The 27,426-nt window shown below is 38.1% G+C and overlaps 5 protein-coding genes and 1 long non-coding RNA gene across 8 annotated transcripts in view; 2 read left to right on the top strand and 4 right to left on the bottom strand.

Moving 5' to 3' along the window:
* Positions 1–6,506: 6,506 nt before the first annotated feature.
* hsd11b1l (hydroxysteroid 11-beta dehydrogenase 1 like) lies at positions 6,507–10,398 on the bottom strand. The gene is made up of 6 exons (XM_022759585.1): positions 10,188–10,398; positions 8,393–8,523; positions 7,913–8,116; positions 7,726–7,819; positions 6,841–7,006; positions 6,507–6,730 (listed from the first exon to the last, which is right to left on the bottom strand). The coding sequence occupies exons 1-6, from the start codon at positions 10,270–10,272 to the stop codon at positions 6,547–6,549; spliced, it is 864 nt and encodes a 287-aa protein (XP_022615306.1). The 5' UTR covers positions 10,273–10,398; the 3' UTR covers positions 6,507–6,546.
* Positions 10,399–10,649: 251 nt separating this feature from the next.
* On the top strand, positions 10,650–13,645 carry cunh19orf70 (chromosome unknown C19orf70 homolog). Its single transcript, XM_022759425.1, has 4 exons — positions 10,650–10,815; positions 11,252–11,408; positions 12,823–12,880; positions 13,146–13,645. Exons 1-4 carry the CDS (start codon positions 10,787–10,789, stop codon positions 13,241–13,243), a joined length of 342 nt encoding a protein of 113 aa, XP_022615146.1. The 5' UTR covers positions 10,650–10,786; the 3' UTR covers positions 13,244–13,645.
* Positions 13,646–13,716: 71 nt separating this feature from the next.
* LOC111232069 (spindlin-W-like) lies at positions 13,717–18,804 on the bottom strand. Of its 3 annotated transcripts, none has more exons than XM_022759422.1 (5): positions 18,701–18,804; positions 17,957–17,998; positions 17,259–17,506; positions 16,893–17,126; positions 13,717–15,898 (listed from the first exon to the last, which is right to left on the bottom strand). In XM_022759422.1, exons 2-5 carry the CDS (start codon positions 17,974–17,976, stop codon positions 15,693–15,695), a joined length of 708 nt encoding a protein of 235 aa, XP_022615143.1. In that variant the 5' UTR covers positions 17,977–17,998; positions 18,701–18,804; the 3' UTR covers positions 13,717–15,692. The 3 variants fall into 3 exon arrangements, with proteins under 3 accessions (XP_022615143.1, XP_022615144.1, XP_022615145.1); XM_022759423.1 differs by having other exon boundaries at positions 17,957–17,995; XM_022759424.1 differs by lacking the exon at positions 17,957–17,998.
* A 119-nt stretch (positions 18,805–18,923) lies between these two features.
* On the top strand, positions 18,924–20,545 carry LOC111232072. Its single transcript, XR_002665530.1, has 3 exons — positions 18,924–19,029; positions 20,257–20,383; positions 20,453–20,545. It is a non-coding gene; the product is annotated as an uncharacterized LOC111232072 (long non-coding RNA).
* Positions 19,386–22,727, bottom strand: LOC111232068 (serine protease 57-like). Its single transcript, XM_022759421.1, has 5 exons — positions 21,952–22,727; positions 21,625–21,778; positions 20,914–21,043; positions 20,487–20,741; positions 19,386–20,369 (listed from the first exon to the last, which is right to left on the bottom strand). Exons 1-5 carry the CDS (start codon positions 21,992–21,994, stop codon positions 20,217–20,219), a joined length of 735 nt encoding a protein of 244 aa, XP_022615142.1. The 5' UTR covers positions 21,995–22,727; the 3' UTR covers positions 19,386–20,216.
* A 2,804-nt stretch (positions 22,728–25,531) lies between these two features.
* LOC111232135 (granzyme B(G,H)-like) overlaps positions 25,532–27,426 on the bottom strand; it is a 3,277-nt gene continuing 1,382 nt past the window's right edge. Inside the window, exon 5 of the mRNA XM_022759503.1 lies at positions 25,532–25,784. Coding sequence (XP_022615224.1) covers positions 25,617–25,784 — 168 coding nt within the window. The 3' untranslated portion in view covers positions 25,532–25,616. The remainder of the gene's footprint in view (positions 25,785–27,426) is intronic.

Genomic DNA, 27,426 nt, shown 5'->3' with positions numbered 1-27,426 from the left:
TCAAGGCAGACCCAGTTTGGGCAGGGAATTGAGTGCAGGCAGAAGCTCCCTTAAAGAGTCTAGTGGTCTCTGTTTCTCCCAGAGTTTAACCCTCTCACCTCTTCTCATTGGCCACTCTTTTATTCAGTAGGTTGATTTATTGGAGTTCACAAGGGAGAAAAACAGGCATAGCACAGCCATCAGCCTTGCCTGTGATAAATGACCCACGCTGCTATCTTCATCTTAAGTGGGACCTACAGTTCCAATGTGTGAGAAAGGGTGTGTGTGTGTGTGTGTGTGTGTGTGTGTGTGTGTGTGTGTGTTGACCTATGTGTAAATTAGAGTCAGGTTTGCATTTTTTGCATACAACCCTAACCCTAACCCTTTGCTGATGAGAGAGGAAGATATGGCAACCAGAATGTGATAACTCATAAATATCTGCGTCAGTGACAGAAATTTGAGTGAATATTCATTTTATGCTTGTAAAAAAGCATAATCAACACATGATGCAAATATTTTGATACAAATCTTTTCACTACCTTTCACTATTAATTTATAGTTGCCGCTCTTTCTCTGTCTCTGTCTCACCAGGGTCCCCCCCTATCCCCGATCCTGCCCCTGGCTGCCCCAATGCAACACAGCCCCTCTTCTCCCTAAATGAAATTCTTTGGAAAGTCATTTTATATCACCCTTTGACTGTGCATTGAACTGTAAAACCACCCCATTGGAAACAAAATAAAAGGATAGGAGAGGGAGAGAAGGGGGGATGGGGCAAGGAGGAGAATTATAATTCTTTGCAGGCCTTTGGTATTAACCCAAACACCAGAGCTGTCAGCAGTTCAGAGAGGGAGGTGCGAGGGGCAAACATTCAGTGTTAATTGGCACTTTGTAAGCTCTGAGCCTTCCTTTTGTGAGGGAAGTGGAAGAGAGAGTGAGTGAGCAAGAGGAGGGAGGAGGAGGAGGAGGGCGGGTGGTCAGCAGAGGGGGGTGAGGGAGAAAGAGAAAGAGAGAGAGAGAATGAGAGCGAGGGAGAGAGAGAGAGAGAGAGAGAGACAGCTCTTGTTCTTGTAGGTTTGTTGGGCCTTGTTGAGGGTGTTTACGGTTCACTTCTTATCCTTTGTTAATTGGGCGTTCTCTCCCCCAGTGAAAAAAAAAAAAGAAGAATTCATGTAACCCCCAGCCTGCCACCCATGCTCCCTGTGACTCTCCCCACCAGCCTGATCAGCAAGGGAGGGATAAATGGCAAGAACATAACGAATGAATTGTCCTGTGAACGTCATTAAAGGCTTACACACAGACAAATCTCTGTATATATTTTATCATATGAGATGCAACTGAAACCGTTCCGGCTGTGAAAACCATGCACATAACTTAGAATTGTTTCATTTTTTTGATGTTGATTTTGGACAATTACAGCTGCCAATTGTTCTGTCTTGTTTCTGCGGGTGCCAAAAAATCAAACAAGAAAATGCTCTGCAACTATTTTTAGGAGTTGAAAATGTTTTTTTCTGCAAACCACGTGGGTGTGAAGATCCTGAACATTCCCCCCTTAACTTTATCTGATGCCCTCTGTGTTAATGCTGATACAGAAGAGCAGCAATAGAGCGATGTCAGACCATTAAGTACAGGATGTAAAAACACCCTGTCTGTCCTCTTTGTGGATCCTCTCCTTCCGCCGATGTGTTTGGAGTTATCTAAAATAATTAGAGAGAAGAGATTGGCAGACACAGAGAGAGCGAGAGAGGGGGAGAGGGAGAGAAGGAAGGAGAGAGAGAGATAGGAAGGCACCTGTCTTTGAAAGAGAGAGGGGAAGGGTGGAGGGGGTGGGGGGGTTGGCATGAGGCTGGTGCACCCTGCTTCACAGCACCTCTGGCCTCTTTCTGTCTTTCCCTCTCTCTCCCACTGGCTGATGTAAACAATAATAGTGCCAGTATTGAAAGGACACAGGTGTCAACCATTGTGCTGCTCTGAATGGACCTGGGGGAAGGAGGTCAGGGGTCACAGGGCCACCTCAGCCACCTCTCACACCCACAGTTTTTATTCACACTGACGCTTCCTTTCATAGGTTTTCATCCCCCCCTTCTCTGTCTCTCTCGCTCACTCTCTCCTTTTGTTATCATAGCTCAATGTTTTGTGAAAACTTTTCAGAGGTCATGCACAAGCTCGGTATTCAGGAAGATTAACATTCTTTTCAAAATTAATCACCTCACACAACTACGCAGATCAATGGCTGGTTTCAAGTTGAAGAGCCAATAAATGGATGTAATTTGATTTTAGGTAACATTTACACTACAGATAATTTGATATAAATATTTATTGCTTTTTTATCAGTAGCTTAAATATCAGTGCCTGCATTATACAGTATGTTCACATATTTGTTTTATTCAGTAACATCATGTTACAAGCTACTATAGTACATACATGTTTCATACATGTTTCAGTTTTGCAACTCAGTAAGTACTGCAGCTTCAAAACAATATCAGATAATTGTGAAATGGTTTACAGTAGGTTACATAGTGAAAGCATTTAAGGAAAAGTTTGAAATTATGGAAAATATGCATATTCACTTTCTTATCAAGAGTTAGATAGGAAGATTTACACAACTCTCATATCTGTCATTTAAATATATAGCTGGAGCCCCTAGCCAGTTAGCTTAGCAAAAAGATTCACCAAACAGCACCTCTGAAACTCACCAATTAATACTTTATATCTAATTTTTAAAAAAAAAAACTTGTACAAAACAGAGGCATAAACAGGATAATTTGCTGTTTTAGGTGGGGGTTTTGTGCTAGACTATTTCTTATCTGGGACCAGTTGCTTGGCAACCAGCAGGGACTACAGCATGTAACTAGTCTTTATGCTATGATTAGGTAACTTTTACTGCACAGACATGAAAGCAGTATCAATCCTCTCATCTAACTCAGCAACAAATCAAATATGTGCATTTAACAAAATGTTGCAATATTCCTTTACTGACTAAACATCTTTATTAGAGAACAGAACAGTTGAGACAAAAAATGATAGTAGATGGATGAAGCTGGATAGGGATTTGTGGAGCAGTGCCCTTTATGCTCAAAGAAGTAGGACAAGGAAGAATCATAAATTGGGACTGGTGCATGATGGTTGAGGTGTACTGTGCCATTTCCATGGATAGGTAACTATTTATGATCCGAAACATGACATTTCTGCTGCATCAGCAAACTCTGTGGGCAAATATAAAACTGAGGACATACTCAAGACTATGTGGAAAAGGTTTATAGACATATTTTACATGTCATTTGATTTTACTATTGTAGCACACACAGAGACTGTCTTTCTCTATCTATCAACATGGAGATGAAATAATATGCTGTATCACGGATATTAAAGCAGAATTCAACTTCCATTACAAACCTCTGTAAGCAATGGCCCAAATGGCCAATCAGTCTGCCACCTTTCAAGTTTTATGTGTAGTCAGTAAAGCAGCCAAGCTCAGCTTTGGTCTTGGCCTTGACTGTTTGCAGCCATAATGAAATTGTTTGATCTTGATACAGAGGCCAGTCTAAACCCTGGGGAAAACCTCCACGATACTGAAGCAATAGGACAGCTATAATGTAAGTATGTGGTTTAATTGGCAGCATGCGTGGGTGTTGATAACAACTGAGAAGGATAATACAAATATATGGATGGATGCATCAAGGTTTCAGTGTTTATACTATACTGTATAGGTGTATTTATGCGTGTGTGTTTATGTGCGTGTGTGTGTGTGTGTGTTTATGTGCATGTGTGTGTGTTATAGTCAGTGTTGTGGGTGGATGCTCCTCAGCCTATAAGATCCATGGAGATGGAGATGCTAGAGAAGGGTGAGAGGATTTATTACCTAGCATTAGGAGCACTAATCTGTTGCAGGTGTTTCTGGCTGTTCTCCCAGGCCATGCAGGCTCTGCTCCCCAGGAGGCCCCACCATTTTTGTATGTGTGTGTGTGTGTGTGTGTGTGTGTGTCACAGAGAAAGACACAGAAGGAGCGGGAGGAAGGGAGAGATTTTTTTCTTTCCACAACATCTGCAGGGAGATTATACCATCTTCAAAATCCTCTCAAATCATCAAGAGTGTCAAGACAGAAGATGCATTCCAATGGCTTCTCCCCGTCAGTCCTATCAATCCAAGCAACACAAGAAAATAGCAGAGTGCCAAGTTTTATTACAGATTCAAGGCCACTTCTCACTCGGAGAATCACTTATATGTATCCAGGAGAAATTGCTTTTCTTTTTGTTTACCAACTTTTCAAATAAGACTATAAGATTTAGTCAGGCCTTCTTTCTTTCTTTCTTTCTTTCTTTCTTTCTTTCTTTCTTTCTTTCTTTCTTTCTTTCTGACAATGACAACTCACTCTGGGTATTCTGGATATACAGTAGAAGAAAACTGCTCTATCAGCAGGGTACAACCTATAGGGTGTATTACAATAAAGAAAAGACCACCAGGATGGATTGAGCCAACAGTTTCATGGGAAGCCTGCGGTGCTTTTGGAGATGATGAGCAAAGACACAAAGGAACCCACTGAGAAAGTGCTGCTCTGTAGGAAGTCTGCAACGCCTACTGTGGCCAGCTTTGGAAAGATGAAACTAAATGAGAAGAATGGAGATGGGGAGGAATCCAGGGGTGGAGAACAGTGAAGACAGGAAAAGGAACAGGGAGGGTTAGGAGTAGTATGCTGATGGGGGTTTAACATGCATTAAATGAATAAATAAAAATGAGGTAAATCTGTGAGCACAGACCCTGCCATTTTCTTTCAAGCACAGACGTTAGTATTTGAAACCAGAAAATTCAAACCAGTTTGCTATGAATGCATGATGCTCTGCCATTTCAGATTTTTTCTCAATAGGGAATGGACTTCACTGGTTGCTGTGGATAGGAAGTAATCTTACTTCACTACTTTAGTACTACTGCCCTCATGTGGACATTCAAAGCACTGTTCCATTCAGGTTAAAACCTCTTCCTCAGTAGGTATGGTATTGAGGCATGACTGAATGTTTTAATTAAATTAAATAAATCTAAGTTTGGATGTTCAAAGATTGTTCCAATTAGTCTTAATAAGCATTCAACTGATAATGCTTTAGTAATCAGTTGTTGCAGAGTTTATAATTGTTCTTTGTGCAGTGAATTTCCTTTTGGACCTCAGTGAAACTGGTTATGGGGTGTCCTGGTGGCCTGATGTTTGAGAACCACACTTTATTCTCTGATCACAACATCTCAGGTTTGAGTTCGAGCCAGGGAACCTTTCTCTCCTCTTGTTTCCTGTCACCTCTCACCTATCCACTGTCAAATAAAGGCAAAAAAATATGCCACAAACTCATCAGACAAATTAACACAACTTGAATTTCGTTTTTTATTAATCCTGAACGGTATCCAAAAAAAGATCATATCATGATTATTTTGGTAGATATTGCAATATCATTTTTACTAAAAAAAAAAAAAAAAAATTTAAAAAATGATGATGATGTGATTTTTTTTGGGGCATGTACCAAATAAACATGTTACCTTACATCTGGAGAATATGATTTGTAGGCTGAGGCGTCTCTTTAGCACCACAATGCTCAATTTATGGTATGTTGTGACACTTTTTTACCTTTATCAAAAAAAGATTGCAGGTTGTGTAAGTTGGATATTGCACTTGGCCAAATTGTGATTTTGATAATATTTTTATTAATTGTGCAGCCCTATTTTCTTTTTAATAAACAAAGAAATTGGAAATTAAATTAGTTACAGTTGTAAGATGCAGAAATTACCAAAGTTACTGTGTCACCGCAGCTCAGTGGTATTATGTTTGCATTCAAAAAGTTAGATTAAATCACTGAATTTGAATTTTATGAAGTAATGGGGTAATGTCCCCTGAATGACTTTTTGAGTGTACCATGTTTGTCACTTTTACCACAGAGTGTCTGTAATGTGAAAAGTCTGATGTTCCAACCACCACTGAATATCACTGGAGGAAGAAGAGGTGTCTCCTGTTCTTCAGCATCTTCCTTTTCCTGGCGTGACTTGCAGGCAGAACATTCTCCCGCTGTGTGCTGCCCAATGTGTCGTCTTTTGAGTGGTAAAATAGGTGTTTTTTATTGAATTTGCACCTGATATCTGTTGGTGCAGTAGCTGGTGGTGGATTGTACTGTCCATGACCGCTGCAGACAGGAACTAACCCCTTTTTAATCTCTTTGAGGTAGGCCAAAAGGAAACAACCCAAACCATGAGCTTTTCTCCCCTGTGGACTTTATAGAACTGGACCTCTCCCAAAAGCAAGATGAGGAAAGGAGGACAAGGTCCAGTTTGTTATATATAGTAACCTGATCTATTTGCCTGTGAGGTAAATGATTTCCCAACTGGAAAGTTAAAGATTAGGGCAAAAAATCTGGGTGAACCACAATATCAAAGCTAAATTTGGGAAGTGGATTTATACTGTGTATATCATTACATTATAAATATGATGCCAAATTTCTAATCCTATTATATAGATAGATATATAGATAGAAATTCATGATATGTCCATGTATTTGATTGAGAAAATTTATAACAGCACTACAGATAAATATTTTTCATGGATTGTATTTGTAGGAGTTCTGGATGATATAACTTGTGGCAGAAGGGATCCAGTCTTTGCTTAGATTCACAATGTGGGTGAACCAAGGGTAGAAGAGCTCTGGCTGTCTTGTAGCTCCTGTAATGATGATGTTCAAAGCTGCATCTGTGGCAGGGTATGCTGGTACATCAGTGACTCCCCTAGGATACAGAAAAAATACTTCACTTAACCATTGTGGGTAGCACAGAGTAAAAAACTACACAAATAATATTAATGATGCCAAATAAATTTGCCTATAGATTTAACCAACCTGACTTTCTCCATTGCAGAATCAGTATCAATGAGCCCCAGTGTACATATAGAGATGGACACATTACTCTTCCTCATAGCTAGCTCATGGTAAAGGGCCCCAAAGAAACCGTTCACCGCAAATTTTGTTGAGGTATACGGTACCACGAAGGGACTGGGAATTTTACCTGTGAAGCATCAGATACTATTAGAGCCAGCTTTTCCAAGACACTTTTGTCAGTTGTGAAATATAAGACTCTATTGTGGCCTTTTTTGGGCCTCCTTTAAAAATGTCTGTACTAATAGATTTGATGTCAACTAGTGCCTACTGCACATATAAGTTAAGAACTTTCGGGAGGTAAGAACAAAATTTAAACCTCAGCTTGACGTACATTTAGTAGGTGTTCTCGAGCATTGAATCATATCACATGATATTCCTCAGAAGATGGAATTTTATACCAAATGTCAAGTAGTAGCCAATTTTCTTCTGAGCACTTCAAGGACTAGTAAAAAAAAAGTGACACTGGTCCTTAAAATGCTTAAAAATTCCAATCTGCTAATGAAGTTCATGTGATTTGATCAAAAGATCCAGAGCAGCAACAAAATAGACCTTGAGTTATCATTGTTTTGCCAACGGCTGTTTCCAAGTTCAAAAATGGACATTGAAAGTTCACATTTATCAACATGTTTTCAACATAGTTTGGTCTATTCTTTATTTTCGTTTTTCTTTTCCTTGGAAAGCACTTTGTAATTTGGTTATGAAAAAGTGCTATAAAACAGAGTTAATATATATATGTATAATATATGATATATAATGATGATGTAATCAATACACACGTATGAATATGTGTATGTTTTGTAGTTTGCTGTTATCAACAGGTGTATAAAGATCCTGTGACAAACCTACCCAAAAGTGATGAAACAATCACCAGTGACCCTTTGCTTTGCTCGAGGGAGTCCAAAGCTTTCCAAGCCATCTGAACATAGCTGAAGAAATTCACCTTTTGAAAAGTACACAAACACACACACACATTCAGAGATCAGTGCATTTCCCTCATTTTATGTGCTGATAGACCATCAAAATGCTGCATTACCTTCATCAGCCACCTGACGTGTTCAACATTTCCCTCCCACATGCTGAAGGGGCTCGGGCCAATGTGGTTCAGAATCAGGTAATCCAACCCTCCAAGCTTTTCCCGAGCAAAATCTACCACTCTCTCGGGGTCTGACTCGCTGCCCATGTCTGCTGCTATGTAAAGTGCTTTCTGGGCTCCCAAACTCAAGCACTTCTCTGCCACCTATAAGCAGAGACCAGAAGGAATGGGTTAACTGTCCAATGCAGCTGCAGAAAAGAATATAGAAAACACCTTTGACCTTATACTCATACTTCAACCAACTGAAAAATATTCTTTATTAACCTGATGCTGTTTTCTGTCTGACTAGATTCCTATGAATATGACATGGTGGACATAGAATGACGCTTCAACCAAGTGGCAGATGATGCATTCATTGGTGCATACATGTATTCGTTTTAGCCTTGATACCATATACAGAATGTTGTAAAGTTCACTGACCTGCTGTAACACTTTCTCCCTCCTTGCTGTAATAACTAACTGGGCTCCAAAGCGGGCATAATGATATGCCATTTGTTCACCAATGCCCGTACTGGCTCCAGTCACCAATACCCTGGCACCTCTGAGAGATTCTGGAACAAAGTCACACAGTTTTAATTTGATACACACACATGGATAGATGATACACACAAAAAGGTAAGACATACTCATAAATGGTATCACAACAGATGCATAAGAACACTGGTATTAGGTATTTGTGCCAGTAGATAAAGAGATAATGAGGTAAATATTACTGTGCATATGTTAATTTTACGTAAACATATGAATTTAAAGTTTCAAAATTGAACTTGAGCAAACTGGACTTGCAAGAATCTATGTTTGTAAAATGTACTCAAATCAAATGTCAAATTATTATCTTCATTAAGCTACAGTATCAGGTTTGGTATCAGATTTTTTTTCATTGGGTGATATAATGTTGTAATTGTTGATAACTTTATGTGCAGATACCACCCCCACTGACTCAAACCATATCATTTCATTACTTGTGAAAACTGCTTGTATACTGCATCCTCACAATGTGGACAAATGCTGTGCTCTCTCTCTCTCTGGTAAGGCCTCAGTCACAAGGGGAAAGCATGTCAGATTATCACCAATTACTCGCTCATTTTGTGCTTCCTTTCCTAAATTTCCCCAAGGGAAACATAAAACTTTTATAAACCTCTTTATTGATATACAGCTTGTTTGTTCAGTGCAGAACAGTAGGCATGTATAGCATCCAACCACCCAAACAGTCACATGATAAGTTTACACGGTACATATTGCAGTGTGGACCATGTAGTTGTGGCTGCACGGTCTCAATTTTATAGGCCACACTGCAATGTGGAGCTTGTAGCCCATGATGTGATTACACTTCAGAATTTTGAATAATTTTAATACTAAAAAACAGTTTAGTAGAGTTTTCTGCCTGAAAAAGGAAACAAAATAACACTGGGGGATTTCCTCTGCCACATTCCAGCATTATTGCACAGCCCTGGTTATATATTTCTACAGTACTGATGTTGTGATATATGATGTGTCATTTTGGTCATTAGTTGATATTTTATGGTGTTATTGACTGGCTTTCTAGTAAAGAGATAAAGTTATCTGAGCTTGTTTAAATATCCCAGCTCAGTAAACTGAGCCGGTCATCATATAATTCTACAAATGACTCCCTGTCTCAAATCAGCTATCCCCAAAACATTGTCAAGTTATATCAATTAACCTCTGTAGGTAGGCTTAGAATCAAATAACACTGAACAAATTCATGAAGAACAAACATTTGCATATTTTTTGCCAAATATCCAAAGGGTTGCATGCAAATAATTTCCTGAATGTCAGTTTGTAAAAATCTACCTGTCCATTATTTGATGGTTAGTTTTAATTTTCTTATCCGTGTTGTCAGGACTGTGTTATTTTACATGAGAGCTGGTTATTTCATTGTGGGGGCTTTCTTGCTGTCATCTTATTTTGAGAGTCTAAGATTATTATTATTTTCTTATTATTTTTACTACCATTGTTGTTTTTTCTTAAAGAGTTTCACAATGTTTTGTCAACCAGTAACACTATATATTAATATTACCCCCTGTAGGTGAAACACACCATTGCCAGTAGGCAACAACTGCAAGTCTGCAGATGTTAAAGTGACCAAATACAAAAATAAAATACTAACAGCTATAGGCCTATAGACAGAAGTGCCTATACTTTACAAGAGCATACATATACAAAGATTTTTATATTGCAGCTGCATCTGTCTTACCTGGATTGAAACTAGGTGCACTCCACTTGACGGCTATGAAGGCAACACATATACTTGCTAACAGGATTTTTGTGAAAGTACCCATGTTATAAACTTGTACTTAATAATTTTAAGCGATAGTAAGACCAGACCAGACCTTTCCACAACTGCCTTGAACGGGAGATAAATGAAAACCAAGTACTATTTATGCAATTCTCCACCCTCCATTTCTCCTGACATTTGTAAGGGGGGCGTGTTGTTCAGATAAAGGGTTTATTGAACTTGAAAGACCTGTCCTTCTTCCCACATAGAAATAGCAAAATTATACTTATTTGGTATCTTAAAAAAAAACCCCACCTAATTTAAAATAACTTTTTATGTAACTAAGGCGTCATCCCTGTGATTTTAATTTCTATAAATGCAGTAACATCGAAACGAACGAATCTGCTGCTCTTAAATAACATTAGCGTTTGAAAGAGCAACTTTATTGACACAACCTGTATGCGCAGGGATCAAGCAGGGTTGTCCTTCAGTGCAGCTAACCAGATAGCATTCACTCCGACTCATTTCAGCGTACCTGGAATAGGTGTACGCAAAAGGAAACGACACTGTTGTGGACCATGGCGGCAAGGATTTTGCCCGTAGTGAAGTTAGTATTTTTCCCATAATTCCCCTTAAGTTATCGCTGCTATTACAGTGTGCTGGATGCTCAATTAGCCAGTTAGCTAACTCACGCTAAGTTAGCTGTCAGTCTGTTTAAGAGCTCTCCAGCTGTCGTCTTTAGACGCTGCTTACTAATCAGTTAGTTAGTTAGTTAGTTAGTTAGTCGGTTAGTTAGCTCAAGTATTTACCATTAACATCGCTGTATGCTGTGCGTCGTCACTTTATTTCTTTTGTTGGCTAACGTTAGCTTATGTTTTATAAATGTATAACTACAAACGGAAAAACTAAAGGACATTCTCATGTGGTGCACTGTGATAACAGTAAAAAAGGAAACCGTGCATTCTTTCAGTTTAACATATTTTGACTGGTTATAGGGGTAGGTATTTCTGGCTAACAGCCAGACTCTGTTCTTTCGTTTCCAGACTGGCTACCAAGGTGACCATTGCAGGAGGGGCTTTGTATGTTGCCTATGACTCTGGCCTGTTGGGAAGCAGTGAGCAGGGTTCAAAGGCCCTGGAGAAGGCCAAGGTTGCAGTACCCCCAGCCATAGAGGAATGGATGAAGTACTTTGGTCTGGAGGTACAGATAACATGCTTGATAACTGCTTTAACATCTTGCCCTGATCCAGGAGTGCCCTGGATCACAGCTAGTAGGTATCACAATGCAACACATGGAAGGAAAACGTGAGGCAGACATATTTAGTATCCTATTTGCATACATAGGTAGGCAAATAGGCCAGTGCTGTAGACACTTGGTTGATTCGTATAACGAATTGATGAAGATAATTTAAGAGTTCTGTCTTCTCGTGGCCCATCCCTCATGAGATTATCAGAACCCTTTACAAGACATCAATATTTACAGTACAACAGTGAACACCCTTCAGCAATGCTGGCCACAAATCAGTACAGGTCATTTGACAATTAAAATCAACAATAATAGTAATCATCCACCCCTACTGATATTAGATTTTCTCCATGAACTCCTGTGGACTCACTTAATAAGTTGCCAAATTGAGGATCTCTTATCGACAACATGAATCATTCATATCCAGCAACTCTTGTATCCTTTGTCATTGAACAAAAAAAATCTTGAAATTTCAAGAACAAAGGACAGTAAAAATCTAAAAACAAAATGATACTCATGTTGTATTTCTATCTGATCTACACTAGACAAATTCAACATTCTTCTTCCAAAATAGCATGTCAAGACTTTTCAATATATAAAGTTATACCAACTGTTATCTGAGCATAAATAGACATTTGTTTCTGTGATTGGTTACAATCCCTGGCCACTCTATTCAGTGTATTGATACAATCAAATGCAGTCCCATACAACAGGTCTGCAACATATTCTACATCTACTAGGCCAGTTCTTGTTAGTGTGAATTCAATTATACGTTTATTGTGGTGGTGTTTCGCTGGAATACATTAGATTCAAATGTTTTCAGTATGACTGCAATTACAAAAATGTGTTAAATTAAAAGTTTTTCGCTGAAATTATTATCTCTGTGAAGGTAGAATTTATGGCTGCTCTGTTGTATTGGATTTCATTAGATTTTACAGGTGCACCTAACTAAGTGGCCACTGAGTGTATAAAGAATATAATTTGCAGGTATATAAAAACTTTTAATTTGACAGTAAATATGCAGTTTTGGTTAAATCAAGATCAGATTTGCCCAGTCATGTCTTTTCAGAAATGACAACATTACACATCTTAGTATAACCTAAGCAGTAAATAATCAAGTGACAGTATGTTTTTCCTACAAAATATCCCAGAGATATTTCATAATATCATTACCATCTATCATCCATCATTATTTCCAGTAGTAGGCAGGGTGCACTATTTCACTGCATCTTGCATCTAGAACAAAGAGTGATTATGTATTTCATATTTCACTCATTATCTCGTTTGAATTTGCTTTGCAGTGTTTATTGTGAATGCACTGTAATATACACTGCACTGTGTCAAAATAACGGATCCTCCCTCTCCTCAGGCTCAGCTTCCAACCATGCCTAAGATTGAATTCTCCCCTGTTCAATCATGGAACTCTGGTAAGAACAGAATGAAAACTTTCCTTCAGTTCTTAAAGCGAGGGTACAAATTTAGTAATGTCATGAGTTTTGGTTTTTGGGCATGCACAGATTTGAAATCCTAGTCATGTACTTCACTTATTGAATGCAGTTATATTGTTAGTGTTTCATTGGTGCAATAATCAATTTCAGCATCAACATTCTGACTTTTGAGGTTAGCATTACTCTTTTGGTCATGTATTTTTGAAGTCACAAACCCAAACCATTGATTTTTATTTTATTGCAGGAGTGCGGTGGACAATTTCAGCTCTTTCAGAGGCTCCCACAAAGGCAACTGAATACTCGAATCAAGGTTTGCAGTACCTGAAAGATCTCACCAAGTGAACAGGAACTCTCTGAGCAACCTGACATTTATCAATTATTTTGACTTTTGCACTTGAGAGACGACATTACTTTTTCAAAAGTTGTAGCCCCTCACAAGAAAGAAGAAACACCCAACATAAAGGAAAACCGATAGGTGTAATTCAGCTGCAAGGAGTGTAGTTTTCTGAATGGCACTGTGGTTCTCTGAATGATAGCAGCATTGGTTGGGAGTTGTACATAATGCGATAAAGTAAAAAGTGTTTAAAAAAAGTTGTTCTGTCATTTTGTGTATATCACAAATTTGTGTGTACAGACTGTTCTCCCATTTTTCTCAAACCATCCAAATAATGTAATGAAGAGTGTCTGTTGTATATATGCAATTTCACCAATTAGTTTCAAGTAATACATCGATCTTAAAACACATCCAGTCTTTAGTTTGATTTATTGAGTCTGCGTGTTTGTCATGGCAGTGTGTTTAAAGAATAAGACCAAACAAATGTGCAAAAATCTTTATTACTCATGACAGAATAATAATGACACAAATTGCCTGTTGATGGTGCTACAACTTCAGAACAGGAGGAGGTGATCAAAAGCATGAAAGAGCGCACACAGTCATTTGTAATTCCACTCTACACAACACAAACACTCCACAGCACCACTGGTGGTGATGTACAGCGTTAACCCTATTTTTTTGATTGTTTTATTTTTAATGTGGGTTAAACAAACTACTGATTCTGCCACACATTGTCACTTCTCCACTGTCAAAGTAAGGTTTGAAAATCTCCAGGCACTCTGTGCAGATGATGCATGCAGAGTTTTGACAGCTAAAAATAACAGTAACAGTACACCTACTGATTGACTATTTTACTGAGGGATACGCTGAATGACTCGGAGAAGGCTGAGAGGGGCAAGACCAATTCAGCAGCTAGGACATGGCGATGAGGTTAGGATGTAATCCATACTGCAAGCATACATGTCATGTTTGCAAGACTAAGAGACAGTTTTAACAGACTAGAACCAGAGTTAGTTACTGTCGACAGTGGTTTGTCAGTTGATTATACCTGTTAAATATTCAGTTTATAATTTATGTATATTAACGAACTGTTCACTAAAAGCTGGTGGTGTTTTGATGATATATTCATATTGTGAATTATCACAACAGGCAACGTTACAAGGCATTTTACACAAGTTGTACAGATTAAATACTGTCATCTGAATGTATTGCAACTATTTTTATTTTCTTTTTTTCTTTATCCATGTGATATAAAGCGTTATTCTGCCACATTTTGATCTAAAGGAAAAAGCATTTTGGGGAAACGATATAGCATACCATAACCTAAACATGTAAACTTTATACAATTAAAGTGCTCCCCACAATATCAATAGTGAGATTATACAACCAATGATGATGTGTGTTATATGTAAAGAACATTTTCATACTGCATTAAGAGCAAATCACAGCACTAATATAAACTGATGATTGCAAAACTTTCCTCAAGCCATCATTGTCGCCACTTCTGAATGAATACCCAATAGCAGCCTTCATACATGAAGATTCATTAAGAGCGTAGATAGTCAGAGATACAGTATGTACAATATTGCAAAATGACAAGCCGGAAGGCACTTGATGATTTGTGTAGGATCAAATTCAAGTGGGAATTTAGCATCTTAATTACCAGTACAAAGAATCTGATGTTCCTTGTGCTGTTAAACTATGATTTAGAGCCTGTGCAGAAACCTTCCTTCTAGGCTAAAAGAAGAAATGCCCAGCATGAAAATGCAGCCAATTCATAGAGCCATGGATGAACTTAAAATGGTGCGAAGGTGCAGGAGCATTTTTCCACGTGAGCATAACTCATTTGAATTGTTCTTGATTGGTGTTCTTACAATGCTGCTTTTATTCATCCTTTCCAGTACTAACACTGATTTATCTGATGTACCTGTTAGATAAATACAGTACACATATTTATCTGCCCATTACATTTAATAAATGTGTCCATGGAAGGCATCTATGCAGAAGAAAATGTGTATACCAAGCTTATTACCTATTAAGTAAATCCAAAGAAAAATGTTGTTAAATATTTTGAACAGCTTTTTTAATCATACTAGGATTTAATTAAGATAATTACTTTAAGGACAGATCAGTGAGTATCTCAGGGACAACAATGCAAGTGCAGTATCAACTGCACTTTGCAGCTGTTGGGCAGTGCAATCTTGGGACTGTCCAAACATTAAAGTATAAAGTAGAGCAGCAATAATAAAACAAGTTGACTCCCTCTCCTCGAAATAGCAAAGCATAGCGGTGCTACAGTTCTGCTGTGCATACAGAAAAAGATTGCACTTTCTTCTGAACAATAAAGCATATTAACTATTCAACCCTGCCATGGCTTTGAATAACAGACTGTAACAATGAGTGGAACAGAAGCAGATGGAGGGAGGCTGGAGAGTGACATAAAAGTGTCCACTATTTCTAGGTGGTTTTGACCAGGTCATAGACATGGATATGAAAGTCATCATCGTATTTGATATAGTAGACAGAGGGCTTGGCTGGAACCTGGTAGATGACCAGGCCAGTTCTCTTCACACCCTTGTCAGTAACATACTCCACTTGTTTCCCCACCAGACTCTCCGTCTCCTCCCCTGGCTTCCTGTCTGCAGGCAACAGGTGCTTGTTTTCTGAGGAGAGGAATGAAACATCACAACATTAGAATTACAATTATATCTGAGTTAGGTCCAACTTAAAAAAAAATTAAATTGTGCTTCCTCTTGCTCACTAATAATATACAACATAATCAGGATTAATTAGCAAGGATTTCTTTTCTCCAGTCCTGTTTTCTTAAAGTTACCCCATTACCTCTATAATTTTACAGAACCTGAAATTAAGGAAAGAAAATCTCCAAACAGCTCTACAGTGTAAGAATCCTTTATATTTTTTTAATCACATCTGTAAAGTGAAAATTATTATGAAAGCAAAACTTTAACAGACTAAAAAAAAAAAAGTTCTTCTAAGTCTCTGTATTTTGCAGAATGCCTCTGTATTTAAGATTTTTATTAATTAAGAGTTCTCACTATCTGAATTAGACTTGATTAGGAATTACTGTCAATGTTTGTGTGCCAAGTCGTTTGAATGTTTTCAAATTAGAAGCAGCAATTTGTGCATGTCTAAACATACCCATTACCTCTGGAACAGCTCCAGGATCAGTTGTTTGATGAAATCACTGATTAGAGTTTTGGCTCTCCTTATCCGACTGTGGCAGAAATATTTTCATGACCGTGACTATCTAATCTTCCAAAGAAGACGCTGCCTAATTACAATCTGATTCCTTTTTTTTTACTTTTGTGAACAACTTTAATTATTGATAGCATATGTCAGAGTGACATTGCTGAAGAAGTGCTTATGTTAAAATACATAATTTTGCCTATTTGCTACTGGGAGTCAAAGCCCTTGATGAAGCACTTGAAGAAGACTATGAATAGACTTCCATGACCGCTGTAACTGCTGATGAACTCACATGGTGTCTGTGCCCCAAAAAAAATGATGCAATCTTCCAAAGTGGAAAACTGATTTACGTCATGTAGTGGGCGCTCGTGATCTTATCCATCAAGCCTTAGGACAACATTATCAAAGACTTAAAGTTTTGTCAAGTATCAATCTGTCTTTAGTGAGTACCTGCTTCAGGCAGAATCCTGAGGTCTCCATCAGCATAGTCGTCCCACAGCTGGTACATATAAAGAACGGGGTCCTTTTCATAAGTGATATAATACCAGTTGGTCATGATTGGAGCTCTGGAGAGGACCATGCCTCTCCACTCATTCTTCTCTCCATCTTCCTTTTCAAACAGATGCTCCACAGCTTTGCCCACCAGCTCCTCAGCCCCTGGAGGTATCTTGATTTTGTTGTTTACTGTGGAGACACAGGCACAAAGGATGTACAAGATACTGTACAACCCAACTGTTGCAAGAAAAAAAAAAAGAAGCAAATATCAACCTTTATTATCTGAAAAATAAAGTAAGAGAGAAACTTCTCCTAACTCACCAACTTTTTCTGATAGGACTTGCAGGTTGGACACTCTCTCATCCTTGAACAGCTCGATGCCATAGACGCAGTCAAAGCCGTCATACTTCACCATGAACAGAGAAGGATTTACACTAAGCCTGTCCAGCACTGTTCCCTTCCATTTGCTCTGGTTCCCCTTCTCACGCCAGTTATGTTGAATACGGACTCCCAGAATGCTGTTCGGGTCTGGGCTTACTGTGTCACTCAGTTCCCCGCTGCTCCGCTTTCTGGTAAAACAGGATGAATATGCAGGTCTGTGTGTCTGTGGTTAAGGTTTAAAACAGAGTATGCATCTTACACAAATAAAAAGTTTTATGATATCAGGCTATGTAACTTATTCCAGCTGTTTGATCACTTATATACATTTGCATTTGAGATGTTTCTGGAAAGTTAGGTAAACTGAGGCCACTTCAAATAACCTACATTATTTATGCAGGTCTATTTGCAAGCACCATCAATGATTATTTAAATCAGAATGCAATATGATTTTTTGTCATTCATTTCAGCCTTTGGTCCAACATATCTTATTTGTTAATTCCAGTGATTTGAGTATCTGGATTAACCACTTTTTCATGTAGCTGTTTGTGACATTATAGTTTTACTGTTACAATATCTTCTGAAACCACCAATAATGGCAATCATATGATGGCACATACAGTAGCTTTGTTTCTACATACCTGCCCCTTTTCTTGGACATGCCTCCAGAAATTCAAAGGCTACTGATCAAGAGAAAGACAGGGCAATGTTCAGTTATTATGTGAGTGAGTATGACAGCTGCCAAACTTCACATGTAAAGTATGCTACACCATAAGGATGGCCTCTCCTTTCGCTGAGAGGCTCGCCTGTCAGAACAGACCCGTGACAGGCTGCAGCCAGCTCAGCACAGACTGACAACTCCAACAGCCAATGGATTAACATGATGGAATAACTTCCTGGGTATTTACTTTAACTATACAGACATGGAGGTCAGTGTTTGTAATACACAGCACCACTACGGCAAGACCGTGTAGTTTTATCATATGCCTCAGTGAAGGATTTAAAAAAAATCTGTCAATTTAAAGAGAATACGTCAGCCATTTCAGTGTATCTGACAAGTTACAGTATGTAAACGTTAGCCGGACACATTTTACTCCCACTAACTTATACATTAGCAACATGCACGTATAATATGATTAGGCGAGCCCGATAAACTACGCGGTAAGTCACCTGTCTTGGACTAAATCCAACACACCTACACCTCACCCTGTGGGTTATCAATAACACTCGTCTGTCCTCGCTCTACCTCAATGCAGATGTGACTGTAGGTAAGTGGAGGCGGCTAGCTACATCCGCTCGTCAGTGTCCCCAATGGCAGCTAACAAACATCAGCAACGAATGGGTCTTAACAGGCTTCTCCTCTCTTCAAAACACATTTTTATTACCTTTAACCTTTACGCAGATTTCATATCAGTATTGTTCAGTTCGTCTGGCGGAGAAATGCTCCCACACACCAACCAGTCTACGTAAATCTCGCGAAACCTGTGGAAAATGGGAGATGGCGAGAAAAGACTCGTGCTCCCAGCGAGCATTTCGGTTACCATGACCTCAGAGAAGACATGAACGCGGGCGCGATGAAAGTGGGAATTGGTGTTTATTCATTATTTGGACTTCTAACCGTGACGACCACGACCCGAGTTTTACTTTGGTGTTTACTGGGCTTCTTTGGAAAAGGCCTAATTCCGGTATGCGTAGGCACGAGCGACATTACAGAGTAAGTTAAGTTAATGTTTGCTCTGATGTGAGGTCAGCAATTTATGAGAGGCAATAATTGTTTAAAGTTTAACTTTAGGGCAGATAGCATAATAGGTGTTAAAGTTGTAAAGCAATATTATCAAGCTGTCATCTAATGTTATCATTATGTTTCTCTTTCTCGCTCTCTCTCTCTCTCTCTCTCTCTCTCTCCTCTCTCTCTCTCTCTCTCTCTCTCTCTCTCGCTCTCCGTAACATTTCAGGAGTTTAAGTTTCTGAAAATCAACTAACATAACACTACTGCTGTAGAACAAGTTACATCTGACTTTTAAAATAAAATTAAACCCACACTTGTTCATTTTTGTTTAGTATTTTAATCAGTTTTCACAATTTCAACCAAAACCATCAGACTGCACAACTTATTTGCATAAGTAGAGGCTCTCTAAGGCAGCACACTATAGGTGATGACCAAATTTTAAAATGATCTTGAAATATTAACCGAATGCCTATCAGTGCCATGGGCATCATAATCCATATCATAAGGGCAGCCATTCACATTCATCACTGACCTAGCATTCAGGGTTTGTAAATGTGGACACCTGCCTTCACTGATATTTTATAGTGAGCCATGATAGGCTACTTTGTCCCAGCTGATAACTTGTAGAAATACTAGTCTACCTCAGTGTCCTGGTACTTTAACTGACACACCAATCCACCACTATGATCTGAAAGATTTCTTTACAAAGCCAACTACAGAATTCAAGGTTGAGATTGTGTTAATATGTATTATGTATATTCAAAACAACAATGAAATGTGTGCACTGGATATTTTTTTTCCTTAATTTCAAGTTCTGTAAAATTATAGAGGTAATGGGGGAACTTTGAGAAAACAGGATTGGAGAAAAGAAATCCTTGCTAATTAATCCTGATTATGTTGTATATTACTAGTGAGCAAGAGGAAGCACAATTTCTAATTTTTGTAATGTTTGGTGAACAGAGATGGACAATTTAAAGAATAATACAGACATTTTCATTTTTAGTTTATTTCTACCTTCAGTTCAATATACTTTTGAAACTTAAGGACGAAAAGAATTTTTCCCACCCCACTGGTCACTTTAAACAACATAACACCACACATTTGTATATTATTAATAGCCTTCTCTTGAAGAGTACAAGTCAGCATATATATTAATACTCCAACTAATTTGCCTAATTGTTTTTTATCACTTTCTTAATCCATTTCCTGAAGGGTGATACGCGTGTGTAGACATCAGGGGTCTTGGGGTCTCCACATCGCTGTCCAGAGAAGGAGACAACGCCCGCTACAGCTCTGTCACACACCAAAGGACCACCTGAATCCCCCTTGAAGAGAAAAGGTACAAGATACTTAACAGTAGGTGTACTTAAAATAAATCTTAAAATATCCTGTTTTTTCCCTTGCTCAGCGTTGCTTGATCACTGTCCAGCCAGTGTACTCACCGAGCAGAAGCCTTGAAAGACCTTCGCCCCAACACCACAAATCATTGATTTGGCGATGGGAACCTGTCCCCATCTGCTACGACATGTCCGCCCTGAAAGGATGGTTACGTTGACTTCCTGCAGTGTGTTGGCTAGGGTTTTATTATCCCCTATATCCCCCCAGCCAATTGTAATGCACTGACTTGATTTCTTTACACTGCCCCTTTTCAGAGAGATCAGCTGCACTGCCTCAGTCAGTTGGGCCCTACGGTTGAGCTGAGAAGAAGAGAGTAATGGCAGAAAAATGCAAAACATGTTAACTGTATTAGAGTCTGTGTATGCTAAACATCAAGTTATATTGTTTTTCTGCAATCTAGAAATAATTAAGGTAGGATTCTTCTACTTTAAATCTGATAGTGTAGAGGACAACAGTTTCAACTCTCCTCACCTTTAGGAGCATGATATCATTTGTATGTCCATCATAGTTGGGATGTGGAATGGATCTGGCAACAGTGAACTCCTGCTTTGTAGTCTCATTACGTGACAGGGAATCCGCTCCAAGCACAACTCTGTGTGGTCTAGAAATTCCCAATTGAATGAAGACTGGACATTAGATATGATGTTAAGGCTGTTAATAAACTCTGAGATGCTGAAAGAAAACCTTTTCAAAACATAATGCAAGATTTTAGATACATTTCAAACAATTTAATCTAATGAGTGCTTTCTGTCAAAATTACCAGCATCACTTTTTTTGTCAAAGAGAGAATCCCTGAAAGTACCAAAAAAAAAGTTCCTGCTTGTAACTTAACATCAGTTTGACCATAATTAGAACAAATATAATGTTTTACTATGATAGATTATTTATGTATGTCTAATTTAATTGAATAAAGTCACTGCAAGTTGATTTTCAAACCAAACTGACATGAAATGACACAAGCAGCTGCACGGAAAACAGGAAATATTTTATACTAGCATGTTTTCTCTGAGAATCCAGATTTCCCCCCCAAAAAATGTCATATGATGTGGGGGGAAAAAATGTGTGTTAAGAAAGGTTTTTATCCATTTTAAAATGATTTCAAATCCCGAGGTAGCTATCTGTTATGGTTCTTTAAGCACTTATGTCATTGCTTCCAACAAAACAAAAGATTTGAATTCTTACCTAGGTGTGTTACAATGTGCTGCTGTCAGCACAAAGTCTTCTCTCACCAGTACACCCCCGCAGTTATGTACACCTCGGACTTGCAACGAGGCCATGTAGGGGCGCGAGTGGGGGGCAGCGTCTCTGCCTCCAACAATATGAGTACCATCAGCTCCTGAACACAAAATACATCATTGTTTACGTATGTTAATCCAACTTAATTTAGGTTTGTGACAGTTGTAGCTTTTTAAAAAATCTTTACTATGGACCAAAAAAAGACATTAGAAAAAATAATGCTGTATGTTTGTCTGCTTTGGGATTATATATCATACAGTCGGTGTATCTTACCATTTAGGACAAAGAACAGCATGAGTACGAAGTTGACCACCATGGTGTCTGGTCAGATCTATGCATTCTACTCTTGGTCTTATAATTTTTGGAGAAGAAAACATCTTGCTTATTTTGTGGTCTTTATTGCTTCAGTGAATTTGCTAACATGCTGCGGTGAAATTGCTGCGATTACAAAAGATATGGTTTGATTTTCAGAACAGGGTTTCATAATAATTGGTGCAAGGGACGGTTAGAGTTGAAGAAATGCTCAAAAAGTTCAGGTTTGCCTTGAGAAACATGTCTAGTGATGAATCGAAAGTCAAACACTTGTTCAGCAAAGGTCAATATGAGTTAGATTAACAAGTTGATAAGTGATTAACAAGTAGAATAGGAGACGAAGTGTGATTTGTGTTTGTGTGTGTCCGTTCATATGGGATACTTACAAAATTGTGGTTTATTCTCAATGTTATTGCTTTGATCTCAATCCTGCAAAATCAATTTCCTCTTTCTTATTAGGTTACATCAGGTTTCTTTCATCTTTTTTTTTTTTTTTTTACTTTGGAAAGAGCATGTTTTGGTGTCATGTAACATACTGCAGAATGCAACTAAGTTTCTCAGCTGTGTGGAAGGAAGTGAAAGTATGAAATTATTAAATTCACTGGTAAAACTGTATCTAACCTTGATCACTGTACTTGCTGCCACTTTTAGGTGGACAGATTATGAAGTATATGGATTACAGAACACTAAGAAGAAAACACTGTTGAATTTGTGTTGAGCTCAATTAAACACTGGAAAAACCATTGCATTCGCTTTATTAACTTAACTCACTGACTTTATATCTGCTTATGAAGAATGTTAATATAGGAATCAAAATAATAAAAAAATAATACAGTATTTTAAATGAGGGTTTTTTTTTTGTATGTTTGTTAAACCGCAAACATTGCAAAGGCTACTCAGACACAATAATTATTGTCTCCATAAGACAATGAAAGTATGTTAAAGCCAAACTGTTTGTTTTGGTAGACATATGATTGATCAGAAACATCTCAATAAGTTTTGAATAAATTGCCATGAAATTTTGTTCACATATCCATAGCTCTCAGAGGACAAATCTTGCAGACTTTGGTGATCCTCTTATTCTCCTCTTTTCCTCTAGCGCCACAATGAGGGTGACATTTGTGGTTTTGAGGAAAAGGTCTTAAGAACTAATAGAAAGATTGCTGTGTAATTTGGTACAGTGCAATTTGTTATAACTTTGGTTATCCCTTCACTTTGGCACCATTATCAGGTCAAAATGTCAGTTTGTCCGATACTTTGGTTCATACGGTTATGTGCAAAACTAATGACATTTCGAGCAGCCTCAATCCTTAAACTGTCATCTTTATCAACTATGACAATGATGTAATTTTCTGTTCTTATGCTCTTACTATTTCTTAGCCATATTTACTCAACATTATTTGGATGAATTTAGTAATTATTACACAAACACAACACTTTGGCGAGAATCTACTTGACACAGCCCACCCACACATTTCTTTGAATTATGTGACAAACTAGATGAACTTCAGAAACCATAGTTTCCAACCTCAACATATCTTCAAGTGAGCTGTCCTGACAGTTAATCTTATCTTCTGTGGATATCACACATCATACCCACACAGTGGTGCGAGCTGCTGACTTTTGTCTTTGTCTTTTTTTCTTTTTTTTTGTACCAGTGCCTACTGGATTAAATAAATAAATGCATTAATACATAAATTTTCACTTTATAATATTACTGCCATTTACATCTTTTTCTTTTACCTGAATGGACGAAGCTCTGTTGGTTATGGTTTAATTCACATGTATTTTTTTTCATTAATGTTTTCAACACACTGCTTTACCTTTTTGTTATAATGTCTAACCTGAGTGTCCTGCTTCTCTGAACCACACACACAATGGGTGCTATTTTCCAATGCTTTACCACATACTGCATCACATTTACCTGGAGAAGTTTTTTTTGACAGGCTGCTGGAGAGGGGCCATTGCAATTTTTAAAATACTTTGAACAGCACTCTTCACACAGCAATCTTCTGATGAAGGAAAGACAAAACAGTGTTTTTTGCCTTTCTGTTAAAGAGCAAATACTGACAGAGCAACGTCACCCCCCAAATACAGTTGAAATGCTGAAGCAAAGCTTTGTGTAAGATTTTTACAATTTTCATTTTTCCTCCTTGAGAATCTTGTTTATCCGGAGGAAGTTAGAGATGTCTGTAGACACTGGGTGCTTCTGGGTATTCACAGTGAAACTTTCTGTTGAAAGACACAGCACCAAAAGCGGTTCTATTGCACACCAGAGGGCCACCAGAATCACCCTGTGATTAATTCATTCCTTTTCATCTAAGAAGATGTATCATGTTTATACTTCTTTTAGACTAGAAACCAGCTGATATTTTCTATGAATGGACAGAAAAAATACCTGACAAAATCCTTTGTTTGTTTCATATCCACCTGCACAGATGACATTGGCAAGAAGACCAACCCATTTCTCTGCAAACTTTTAGGTTAATGATAGACACATCCACCACTCTCAGCTCATCAAGAACGTAAGCTTCAGTTCTAGTGTAACCCCATTCAGCTACACCCTTTCTTGGTCCTTTATGTTCATTTCAGAAGTGAGAAGTTTGATTAGTTGTGCCTTTTTGCCGAGTTGAGAGACACAAAACCAGACGGTAAAAATTACATACGGTCTGTCTGTCTAACCACGATCTTATCTCTATCAGACTTCCGTTCTGAGAGATTGCACTGAGCTACTGAAGCTAGTGGAATGTATGTGTGGCCTGTTATAGGTGTACTGCCCAATGTGTTTATGCCTTTGGCTGTTTTATTAAAGTAAGAATGGTCCCAAAGTGCTGAAAAGAGACACAGCTGTGGGTAATAACGAAGATATGGCTTAGTGACATTTCATCGAGTATGAGTATTCATGTTATGACTTTAAAAAAGGCACTGTTTGAATGCAAATTCAGGCCCCAAATTCAGGCGCATGCTGGATGTATATCCCTTATTAGATTAACATGATAAGTGCAGTATTTGCCTGTGACAACTGTCAATTTGTTTCAGGGACCTCTTGTTGTAGTTTTTTTTTTTTTTATTTACTGAAATATGGATAAGGAAGTGTGGATATAGGGAAACCTGAGCTGGTAACACTGACCATCCTGGCCACCACCCTGAATCTGCCTCTGGTTCACGGGCAAATACGTCATTTGAACCTTGTGGAAATATAGCTAATTGCTAAAATAGTGATGATGATATAAGTGATGATATAAGTGGATAATCCAGTTCTGTAGCTCTCACCTACAGTACAGCCTTCGTCTGTGACAAAATCAAGCTCACTTGGAGCAAAATCAGAGTCTTGGTTTTATTTGAGTTGACCTGCAGTAAGTAGACTTGTCTCTCAAGTTATTATATTATTATTTATCAAATATATCAAGTTATTGTTATAAAAATACACACCTCACAGGAGGCAAGTCCTAACTGTCCTATCTGTATTACTCAACTTGATTAACTTTCTTCTGATGAGGATATTAAAGAAGGAACTTAAAGTTGGTATTTGAAATTCCTTTTTTATTTTCAATTTCAGTCACACTGACAGAGCAATATGAGACATCACAATTTTGCATGCTGAAGCAAAACTTTGAACAAGATTTTTACTCTGAACGTTTCGAGCGTTTGAGGATGGTCTTGATCCAGGGAAGGTATTTTGATACATCAGTATAGACGTTGGGTAAATGTGGGTAGCTGCAGTTCTTCTCCCAGTTGAAAGACACGATACCAACAGCTGTCCCATCGCACACCAGAGGGCCACCAGAATCACCCTGTGAGAGGGAAGTATTTTTAATTGTTTATTCATATTATTATTATGTATTTATTTTATATTATGTTTGCATTTCTATACAAGAAATAGGGCTGATATTTTTTTATAAAAAAAATAATACAAAAAAATACCTGACAGAATCCTTTCTTTGTTTTATATCCACCTGCACAGATGACATTGTTGGGAAGACCAGGCCACATTTCTCGACAGACTCGTGGGTTAATGACAGACACATCCACCACTCTCAGCTCATCAACAACTCTTCCACCTGTTTTGATGAAGCCCCATCCAGCTACGTAGCATTTTGTATTGTCCCCCAAATGTATTTCAGATCTGGGAAGGGGGGTCGTTTGGAGTTTTTTGTTCAGTTCAGCTTTTCGAGACAACTGGAAATCAGAGAGAGCAAAAACTGGCAGAGTCTATTTTCATTCACCAGACTTCAAGGTAACAAACAATTGTTGTAATATTGATGTTGGTATATTGTGTTTTTGCTATTGTTTTTCGATAAAACCATGATGTAGTGTGTATAGCAGAACATTTTTATTTGGTATTGTTAGGATATGCCACAACAACGAATGATACCACCTAAGAATATACTTATATACTTACTTTAAGGAGCATGATGTCTTTACCAGTCCACACATCCTGATAAGATTCATGTTTGTACATTTTCTCAATATATCTGATTTTTCCTTCATCAACATTCTTGATATTGTGGGTGCCAAGAACAACCCGTGTAAGATTGCTAAATGGTGCGATGGGACAGCTGTTGGTATCGTGTCTTTCAACTGCAGAAGAACTGCAGCTACCCACATTTACCCAACGTCTATACTGATGTATCAAAATAACCTTCCCTGGATACAAGACCATCCTCAAACGTCACGAATGAAACGTTCAGAGTAAAAATCTTGTTTCAAAGTTTTGCTTTCAGCATGCAAAATTGTGATGTCTCATATTGCTCTGTCAGTGTGATGAAATTGAAAATAAAAAAGGAATTTCCAAATACCAACTTTTAAGTTTCCTTCTTTTAATATCCTCATCAGAAGAAAGTTAATCAAGTTGAGTAATACAGATAGGACAGATTTTAGGACTTGCCTCCTGTGAGGTGTGTATTTTTATAACAATAATTGAATATTTTGATAAATAATAATATAATAACTTGAGAGACAAGTCTACTTACTTGGCAGGTCACTCAAAATAAAACCCAGAACTCTGATTTTGCTCCAAGTGAGCTTGTTTTGTCACAGACGAAGGCTGTACTTATGGTGAGAGCTACAGAACTGGATTATCCACTTATTATCATCACTTTATATCATCATCATATTTTATCAATTAGCCTATATTTCCACAAGGTTCAAATGACGTATTTGCCCGTGAAACCAGAGGCAGATTCAGGGTGGTGGCCAGGATGGTCAGTGTTACCAGCTCAGGTTTCCTATATCCAAACTTCCTTATCCATATTTCAGTAAATAAAAAAAAAAACACAAGAGAGGTCCCTGAAACAAATTGACAGTTTGTCACAGGCAAATACTGCACTTATCATGTTTAATCTAATAAGGGATTATACATCCAGCATGCGGCCTGAATTTGGGGCCTGAATTTGCATTCAAACAGTGCCTTTTTTAAAGTCATAACATGAAATA

Source organism: Seriola dumerili, unplaced genomic scaffold, assembly GCF_002260705.1.
Source record: "Seriola dumerili isolate Sdu_G_001 unplaced genomic scaffold, Sdu_1.0 BDQW01000322.1, whole genome shotgun sequence".
Taxonomy (NCBI): Eukaryota; Metazoa; Chordata; class Actinopteri; order Carangiformes; family Carangidae; genus Seriola; species Seriola dumerili.
The sequence above is the reverse complement of the archived record's forward strand: the minus strand, read 5'-3'. Positions and strand labels throughout refer to the sequence as shown.